This window comes from Triticum aestivum, chromosome 6A (genome assembly GCF_018294505.1).
Source record: "Triticum aestivum cultivar Chinese Spring chromosome 6A, IWGSC CS RefSeq v2.1, whole genome shotgun sequence".
In the NCBI taxonomy this organism is placed as follows: domain Eukaryota; kingdom Viridiplantae; phylum Streptophyta; class Magnoliopsida; order Poales; family Poaceae; genus Triticum; species Triticum aestivum.
The window spans coordinates 596669347-596679608 of NC_057809.1; the positions used below are offsets into that span (position 1 = coordinate 596669347).

The 10262-nt window shown below is 44.0% G+C and overlaps 1 protein-coding gene across 1 annotated transcript; it reads left to right on the forward strand.

Moving 5' to 3' along the window:
- Positions 1–6792: 6792 nt before the first annotated feature.
- On the forward strand, positions 6793–7564 carry LOC123128823 (uncharacterized). Its single transcript, XM_044548920.1, has one exon. It carries the CDS (start codon positions 6903–6905, stop codon positions 7296–7298), a length of 396 nt encoding a protein of 131 aa, XP_044404855.1. The 5' UTR covers positions 6793–6902; the 3' UTR covers positions 7299–7564.
- Positions 7565–10262: the final 2698 nt, after the last annotated feature.

The following is a 10262-nucleotide window of genomic DNA, read 5'->3' on the forward strand; positions in this document are numbered from 1 at the left end:
AAACAAATTCGTTTGCTGACTGGTTGATGCCATATACAAGCGTATTAAATTAATTAACTATGATATTTTTAGCTGGACAGTTGATCGCCTTGCAAAGTGAAATCTCCCTCACAAACACTTGTGTACCCTCTGCAATGTCACGCATGAAGACACCGATCATATGTTGGTTAGTTCTGTATAACCAACATCACCTGGAACCGGATTCTTTACTAGATTGGCCTCCCACATGTTGCTCATGTCGTCGATTCATCTTTTAAGGATTGGTGGTATATTGCTAGCATGCAGGGGACCTTGATTGCTGGCAACAAGATGCTAAATTCAATAGGAATTTTGGCCAACTGCCAGAAGGAACACAACAATAGGGTGTTTGAACAGGTATTGCTCATTAGATCGTTTGGTAGATCAAATCAAACAGGAGGTTTTACACCGGAGCAAGGCTGGAGCTAAATGCTTGGACCCCCTTTTTTCTCCTTGGTGTTGTCTTCTGTCAAGTTAGAACTTCCCTTGTTTCTTAGCCGTTGCATCTATACGTCGTTTTGTTAGAAGGGGTGCTGGTTGTAGCCTTATTGTGAAACTTGTGGTACTCCGTGGGTCTGTTTGGATCGGTGCCATCGTCTGCTTTACCAAATTTTTGGTGTTGGCTAATCCATTGGCGTTCGTTTGGATGGGCTCCAATAAATTGGCTTGTGCAAAGCCTAGCAGCCTCCCCCGTTCATTCCACAACCAATTTGTTGGCGAGACTTGGCCGTTAATTCTTTTCACCAGAATATTGATGTGCTGATGGTTGGCAGGGACACCACGGGCAAGAACTAAACAAACCCTATACTCTCTTTTCTTCTTCTATATATTTCTCATGCAATTCTCTTGTATGATTCAAAAAAAAAATGTTGATTGGCTCTTTGAAAAGTGAAAAGCAAAAGGCCAAGCCAAATCCCATGACGTTTCCTTGTCCGAATCGTCCACGGTCAACACCTTGTACTAGTCGGCTTTTAAAATCACCATTTTTAACTCTTATGACATTCATCATATGATCGAGATGTTCTTTGATCTTGATTTTTCTACAACAGTTGCGGTGCATCCAAATTCCAAATTAATTAGCCGTGTGCATAATTTGGTAGGTCTTGAAGCTCTCTTTCAATGGCTCCACTAGATAGGTACTCGATCAGTCAACGTTCGCCAGTCAGCAAGTCAGCAGGTGGATTCCAAGTATGTATGCTAGTTGTTCTATCAACTATTCGTACAGCTTGTGCACACATGCATTGCAATGAGGAGTAGCAACGTACCAGATCTGCCTGCACATCGTTGTCACTGTTACATCAAGGATGGACCGATCATAATCATCAATATTTATCTGATTGCTATTGCAACTGTGCAAATTTCCAACCATGGGTACGAGCTCCGGGAGAGGAAAAGGATACGGGCGAGAAGTAATTAATTAGCTAATGTCGGCAAATTTTCCACAGGAAAATCTTGTTTGAACAATTCGTATTAAAGATCTAGGGTAATTAATCCGTCCGACGACCAAATAAAATAGACTGTGATGTATACAAATAAAAGAAAAGCACATGGTTATGTTCAAGGGCCAGCTTATGACTGTGTGCATCAATTGATGCAAAGGCCAGAGGTTTCTCATCCTTTTGGAAGAAAACATTTGTTCAACGGCCAACCTGAAATTACTCTGGATTGTAGGTCTTAAGTTTATCTCTCCATTATTTGGGTTGCTCATCTCACTGAATCTATGGATGGATGGTTCTGGATTATTGCTCGGACAATAGCTGTATATGTCTGTAGTTATTTACTAGCGTGAACGCCTGCTTGCAGGGCGAGAATAACAACGAAGTCCGGCACCAACTCTATAGCCTGGCCACAGGTATTTTACTCATCAGATAGTACATATCATGTTCTAGAAAGTGCCCCCTGGAGAGTAAACGAGCCATGCATCAGTTATTTTTGTATATATTTTTTATGCTGGGCTGGTTATTGATTTTGTATGTTTGATGTATGTGTATATTAATCTGAGGTATACTCGATTTCACGGTTGCATTGCTCTCTCCGGTAAACAAATGTATTGTCTTTATCAATTAACAAAATGGTCATGCGTCCCTGTTCTGATCATGATGCATCTACCATGTGTATATTACCTTAGATTACAAGGACTGCTAATAGTGTATACTTATGTTGAAGAGTGGTCTATTTGTTTGCTTGATTTTGTTCCTCTAATCACAATGATTGTGTTCCTCTAAGCTCTGAAGATGATGAGTTTCACCGTTTCTGAATTCTCTGCATTCACCTATCATGGTGAACAGAAACTCGGTTCCATCCCATGCAAAAAAATACCTAAATGATAAGTATCACAGATCAGGTGCGTGACACTCCGGGCAATTCCAGTCATGCAAGGATGGCAAATCTAGTGACACACGGAAAGTTTTTATCAAAAATACACTGAAGCACGAAAGTTGACATGCTTAGCAACTAAAGTTGTCATCCTCACGTCACTAAACTTGTAAAAACCTTCGAAAGTTGTCATGTGCTTGTACCTGGCGTGTGGCACTTATCAACGTCCAAAAAAATAAAATGAAAATGTGTTATTTTCATGTTATTAGTTGGCTAGATATTGCTAGCTGCCACAGGAGATCCCAGCTACCAGGTACATGTATAGTAGTTGTTTTAAGCACAGCTTTTGGCGGGTAAGATGTAGTTGTCAGTGTTCAAAGGTGTCTGCCTTCTCTCCCCAGGCTAATATCACCATCACCTTAATTTTGGCTTCACATGTTTAGCTCGATCAGCAGGCCTGGCCGGCCATTTGCCCGTGGCCGCCCACGCACCTACCCACCAGTATGATTCTGTTTTTAGATAAATAAATAGCTTTATTTCTGTTTGGATAAACATTAGCTCGTCATCTGCAATTAATTAAACTGCAGGGTAGCTGGAGCTGGAGGAGCTACTGGTCCTGCAGAAAGTTTTGGTCGGGGAGTGCAATTTGAGGATGCAGATGGCGACCTCACCTGACCTACACACATCTTTCTCAAAGCAAAAGAACATAAAGAGCTGACGTACATTCGAATTGAGCTTATCAAAAGTAGCTCATGCACACTTGAATTGGTATATTATGACAACGGGAATAGTATATACAGTAGTCCCTCTGAACAAATATAAGACATTTTTCATCGGAGTAGTACTGATTTGGTAAGTAAAGCACATGTCATGTTTTTTTTTGGAAATGGAGGCGTACCCTCGGCCTCTACATCATGATAATACATGCAACCATCTTATTAAAAAGCCACAAAAGTATCACAAAGTCGTTCCGATATTACAGCTCGCAAACGGAGCAAAATAAAGAAAAATAAAATATACTCTCAAAATTACAACCGGTAAGACGAAATAAAGGATAAGCTCTCTAGACTCCTATCCTATTATGCAACCGTCATCCGAACCGGTTAAATATAACCCCTGCTACCATCTCCCAGTGGGTGCACCCAGTAACCAAAGACTCCCTGGAGTCCATAGAAGTGAGTAATGACCACGTACGGATCCATGCGGTAGTTCTGAAGATAAACTACAAGAAATTCAAATTATGTTGTCTGTTAAAGATCAAATCATTTCGACAAATCCATATAGCCCACAAAAGCGCACATATTCCTATCCGAATACGAGCTGCAGTAGTATGTTCAACCCCAGTTAACCACGTTCCGAACAACGATTCAATATCAACTGGAGGATTAATGTTGAAGGCAATATGAATGGTTCTCCAAAGCAATTTGGCCAGTGGGCAATCAATTAATACGCAAGGGGACCTTAATCTTCAAAATATACAATGATCGTGAGATTGGGCCAGAATTAATCAAGTCCATATAGAAAGATTTCACCGTAAAAACCCCGAACGTTGAACATCTATCAATCTCCGAACCAAATGCAACCAGGCAGTCCATCGCTCACCAACTAGCGCACGTCTGAACTGAATATTTAAAGGAATTGTTTGTAATATTGTGCCTATGTAATCCCCCTTACGTTGCACAATGTTATAAAGGGTAGGATATTGCACGACCAGAGGTGTCCCTCCTAACCAGTGTCTTACCAAAATCTTGTTGACATCCCATTGCCAACCAAGAATTTGATCCTACGGAAAAACAAATCCTTCGTTTGCATCAACCCTTTCTAGAATGGCGAGTCAGTTGGTCGCATGATAACCTGGGCAAGCGTTTTGGACTGTAGATACTTATTGCGCAAAATTTGTGTCCACATGCCCTCCGGCTCCATCTCTAACCTGTAGAGCCACTTGCTCATAAGGCATTTATTCTTAATTTCTAAGTTCTCAATACCCAGACCCCCCTGGTCTTTTGGCCGGCACAGGATGTCCCATCGCGCCAGTCGGTACTTTCTTTTTGCCTCATCTAACTGCCAAAAGAAACGAGACCTGAAGAAATCAAGTCGCTTTCAGACACCTTTCGGAATTTCGAAGAAAGATAATAGGAACATCGGCATACTAGTTAGTACCGAATTAATCAGCACCAGGCGACCTCCATAAGACATAAGCTTGCCCTTCCAACAACTCAGTTTTTTCTCAGTTCGATCTTCGATACACTTCCGTTCTTTACTAGACAACTTACGGTGGTGAATTGGTATGCCCAAATAACTAAATGGTAAAGACCCTAATTCACACCTGAAAAGTTGTCTATAAGTGTCTTGCTCGTCTTTGGCCTTCCCAAAGCAGAACAACCCACTCTTGTGAAAGTTAATCTTTAAACCAGACAATTGTTCGAAGAGGCATAATATCAGTTTCATGTTACGCGCTTTGGCAATGTCATGTTCCATAAAAAGGACCGTGTCATCAGCATATTACAAGATGGAAACACCTCCATCGACCAAATGAGGAACTCATCCCTCCACTTGACCATGTTGCTTGGCTCTGCCAATGAGAATGGCCAACATATCAGCCACTACATTAAACAAGAGAGGAGACATGGAATCACCTTGTCTCAAACCCTTATGTGTCTGAAAGTAATGGCCGATATCATCGTTGACCTTGATTCCGACACTACCATTCTGGACTTGAGAACCCACTTGGTTCCGCCAAGCCTCACTAAATCCTTTCATGCGCATTGCCTGCTAAAGGAAAGGTCATTTAACTTTATCATATGCCTTCTCAAAATTCACTTTGAAGATAACCCCGTCTAGCTTCTTCGAATGGATTTCGTGAAGCGTTTCATGCAAAACGACTACCTCTTCAAGTATGTGTCGGTCTGGCATGAACACTGTTTGACTCGGTTGTACCACTGAATGAGAAATCTATGTCAATCTGTTGAACCTTTGTGAAATTTTGAAACTCGCATTAAGAATACATATTGGCCTAAATTGTTCGATCCGAACTGCTTCTTCTTTCTTGGGTAACAACGTAATCAAACCAAAGTTTAGATGAAACAGCTCGAGATGACCATTAAAAAAATCATGAAACATAGGCATAAGATCATCATTAATAATATGCCAACATTTGTTATAGAATTCAGCTGGAAACCCATCTGGTCCCGGTGCTTTATTCGGTTTCATTTGTGAGATGGCATTCAAAATCTCCTTTTTGGGGGCTCACTTAGGTGCATGTAAATAATTTTGAAGCAAAATTGTTACTCCCTCTGTAGAGAAATATAAGAGCATTTAGATCACGCTCTTGTATTTGTTTATGGAGAGAGTACTTCTTTGCATTATTTACTACGTAGTACAGCCAGTTAGTCGGTGTAATCAATCTGCTTTGGACTAGCTCCGATCCCCGGCCACATGGCATGGCACATCGTGCTGCCTTCTCCGATCTGACTGTACATACACGCGATGACAAGGACGATCCACATGCATGCATCTGATGAGAGTGTTTTTCCTTAAGAGATTCCACGCAAGCAGAAGTAATCGAATAATTGAGTTAGTACTGGAACACTAGATTAGGCGGGAGAGTATAGTACGAGAGCCGACGCGAAAGGCGGCCGCTCTGAGTCACGGCCTATTCATATTGCACGCACGAACGCAGCTGCTCGATCGATCATGGTGCCTACTGCCGGAATTAGACATGTCGGCATTGCGGATAAAACAATGAGTGCCGGTAGGATTTTTGGCGAAAGAGTATGGTAGTAGAGGGAACGAGCTGGAGTGAGTGAGTGCTTAATTCCCACAGGTGATGTAGAGCTAGACGAAGATGGAGTTTCTGGTTTTATTCTACATAAGAACAAATTTCTTTCTTTGAAAACGGGCAAAAGATTTGACTTATTTATTAATTAAGCAGAGGAATAGAGTTTAGTTTATGTTACAACGTGGAGCATGCGTGTGTTGCTAGCAGAACGGTAACAACAAAATATTACACTGTTTCCTTTTTATCCATTTTGATGACAAGTATTTTCGAACGGAGAGAGTAGTTCAGATCGGATCAGACACCTACATAAGCATTCTTAATTTCAGTTCATAAATATCCTTAAAATTTACCAACACTTTGCCCTGCGTGCATTTTGATACTTCACCGTCACCGTAGCACAGCGACGTAGTACGTGGAAGAAGAAATTACTCTACTCCTACGCGTGAACCTGACCTTAAACTAAACTAAACTGATCCGAACCCTGCGCTTTATTTTTTGACGCTGAACCCTGCGCTTTACCATATAGTAGTATATGGTTTGGAAGATAATTTCAGGCACTTGCCTGTTAGTTTACACAATTACACTTGACACACACACAGGAAAAACGTCGCCACCAAGTCACACGCACACACGTATGCGTCGTCGCGGGCCCTGCGGTGACCGGCGAGCTTATAAAACGGAGAGCGCGCCCCCGAGAAGCGCACGACTCCACCCGCAACCACCGCTCCTGACCTGAGCTCCGTCGAGAAACCAACAAAGAATCCAAAAAGGGTCAGACGCCCAGGCCACCATGGCGAACCCATCCACGAGCTCGAGGCCGTCGTGCGCGTCTCCCAGTGGCACCAAGCTCACCTGCCTCTGCTCGCCGACCAACCACCCGGGCTCCTTCCGCTGCACTCGCCACCGCAACCCGCAGGGGCGACCGCAGACGTCGTCGCCACCGTCGTCCAGCCGGGCCTCGCAGCAGGCCGCGGCTTCGGGCAGGAGCACGACGGTGCGCGTTGAGGGGATCATCAGGAACGCCGGCGTCGGCTCGGGAGGCAGGACCGGCCCTTGCCGGTCCGTCCTGCGAGCGCACCTGCTGCGGCTGGTCAGCCCGCCTTCCTCCGGCTGCAGCGACCGCCGCCGCTGCCGCGACTTCAAGCCCCGCCCGTCCAGGCTGGGCCGCCTCGGCATGACCGCGTGACGCCGGTCGGCCGCTGCTCCTCTGCTCTGCTTCGCAGCTCGTAGTGGTGAACGGTGCGCCTCTATTTCGCGCGCACCGACGCTTGGATCCGTTTATCTAGCAGATACTAGCTCCGAGCCTAGGATCCAGTACTACTCTGGAATCAATGCTTTGTTAGTACTGTGATGAACTGGTCATAGTGCTGATAATGACTAGGGTACTCCTCTGTGCACATCTTCCTTGTAATTTTTCCAGAGGGATGAAACGGAGTAGCAGTTTTTGTGTTATCTAACTTGCTGTACTTACTTACCTTTGTGCTCTTCTAGGGACTTACTGATGGACAAAAAGGGTACAAATTCTCAGGGTTTTTTTTTCTACAGCAGAATTTCTCACATGGCTTGTGCAGACTTGAGATTGCCTTGCTTGTCATAATTCCGTTCAAAAAATTATACTTCTGATGATTCCCTTTCAAGCCTCTGTATCTGGATGATTTCGCAGAAAATATTTTCGAGTTTCTTTATCATTTTGTGGGGAATACTTTTGGTTTGCTTAGCTAGCTCCAGACCCGCAAAAAAAAAGAGCTAGCTCCAGAAAAATGAAGGTAATTAAGTTCACTCACGAGACGTCCATGACTCTAAAACTAATCGGACAGCAACGTTCTTTATGTGTTGGTCGCGTGTGGGGATGTGCCTTGAGCGCGTCTCAACTTTGGGTTGTTTACTTTTCCGCCCTCAACATTCAAGATGATTTTTGCCCGCTTTAATTAGTTATTATTATTGTTCTAGTAACCCAGTTAAGTTTCTCAGCTTTTTCCCCACGAGCAGACGTGGTGCACACGCTGCTAGGAGCAGTATATTCTTGGCAATATTATTCTCCGACTGATACTTCTCCACTAAGTTCTCCAAGTGAGGTCCAAAAGGAGCCTGCACAGTAGCTATTCTATAATCAAATCACATGGCTTGCAGACTTTAAAGGTTGACATACATTTTGTGGGAAGGGATTTTCATTACTTAAATAGGCATTCTGCGATCTGCGGCGAGAATGCTCGCAATCTTCTCAAGGGAGCGCCTAACCAGTAAGAACATCTCTAATCACCCATCGAAGAAAGAAAAGAATCTCTAATCAAATCCTGAAAGAACTTCTCATATTGACATATTTTGAGGCGTTAAACCCTAACTAACGGGAAACCCTATACCAATAACTACTCGAAAATTTGAGGAGTTAACCATCAGAAGAAGCCTTTTCAGCTCAAATTTGAGGAGTTAACCATCAGAAGAAGCCTTTTCAGCTCAAATTTGAGCAGCTCACACCCTCCTCGAATCTCCTCTTTGCTCCTCTCATTGGAAAAAACGGTTCAACGGGTGGCGAGCGACCAAATTGACCCCCCATGCCGGTAAATTTGCGTCGATGCCTCGCCCAAACCCTAGACCCTTCCTTGTCGCCCCCATTTCTCCCCAATTCGCTGACGCAGACTCCCCAAACTGTCACTGATGTCGCTCTAATCGCCATGGCTTACCGCCTATCATGGCAAGGTGGTGGGGTGTCGCCACGTCGGAGGTCATCCCCATCGATTCATCATCCTCAGACGACGACTTCGACGACGAACGGGAGGTGACACAGCTCACCGTGGCCATGGCGAAGGAAGCCAAGGAAGAGAAAGAGATGTGAGTCAAATGAGAAGGAAACAAAGGACGAGAGCGGCGCCAGCAACCAAATCCACCCCCTCTCGTGGGACGAGGCAGAACGGAAGTATGAGCGGGCATTGCTCGATAAGGAGGAGGACCGAGCGACGAAGGCGCGGATCGTGGCAGATCCCGCCGACGCGGAGGCAGTTGCCGGGACTGTTGCCGAAGAGGAGTTTATGGTGGTCGAGCAAGCTTTCGAGCAGTCCATCGCGGACGAGCGTGAGATGGAGGCCAACCATCGGCTCTTGGCTGAGGGGCATCGACACCGCACAGTCTTCAATGCGCTCGACGCCGACAAGGGCTCTGGCGATCCGCCGTCGGCGGTCATAAACCTCGGCTCCTCCCCGGATCAAAGCCCAGTTTAGCTTTATCTTGCTGCAAAATAAGTGATATCTATGAACTATGATGTTGTGTTACGAACTAGTATTATGTATAATTATGCACTTTGTGGTCTTAGTCTAATTTCAGTTTGAGTTTTGAATTATATGTGTGTGCACAATTTAGATTTTGAGGAGTTGGATTGGAGGGTTTGATTAGCTACTCACATTTTTTCTTAACTTGAAATATTTGAGTAATTAAGATTTAAGAAGGATTTTTAGGATTCAGTTAGGGATGCACTAAGTTACTGAGACTGGCCCGAAGATAAAATCTAAACATTTTGTCTGAATGTGTAAGCTGGGTTTGGTTTTCTTCTCTCTGCGCACATTCGTTCGTATCGCTAGCACCTTAGTTCAAACGACCATTACTTCACTCACCACAATAATGTGGTATTCCTATATTGTTTCCATTTTAGAGATCAAGGATCCTGAAAAAATATGCAAAACAGCACTACATGCCCTCTAGTTCCAGTGAAATGTCTTTGTTTGAATACAGCTCTCTAAATTATCCGCGAGAAGAAAAGATACATACTCTACACTCATCACATCGCTGGAAATTCTGAAATGAATTCAGTAGTAATGCGAGCACCAGGATTTGAATCCTGATGGACTGGGAATACAACCGTCGACATAACCATCCAACCATAGGTTGTTCGCCTCTGACCCAACATTCAGTATGCAGTTGTTTCATCCTTGGTGCAGTTTAGAATTTTTACCTGTCAACTGTTGAAGCGCCCGATATGCTCGAATCAGCCACGCCACATCAGTGCATCACAATTAATTGTCTGTTGTTTCCACATGACACGAATCTCCAAAGATCCGTATGAGACTATACAAAGCCCAGAGTTCAGACTAAATTAAGATCACATGGTTGACATTGGCATGTTGCCCTGTTATACAGGCCAGCTTAGCCATTATATTAC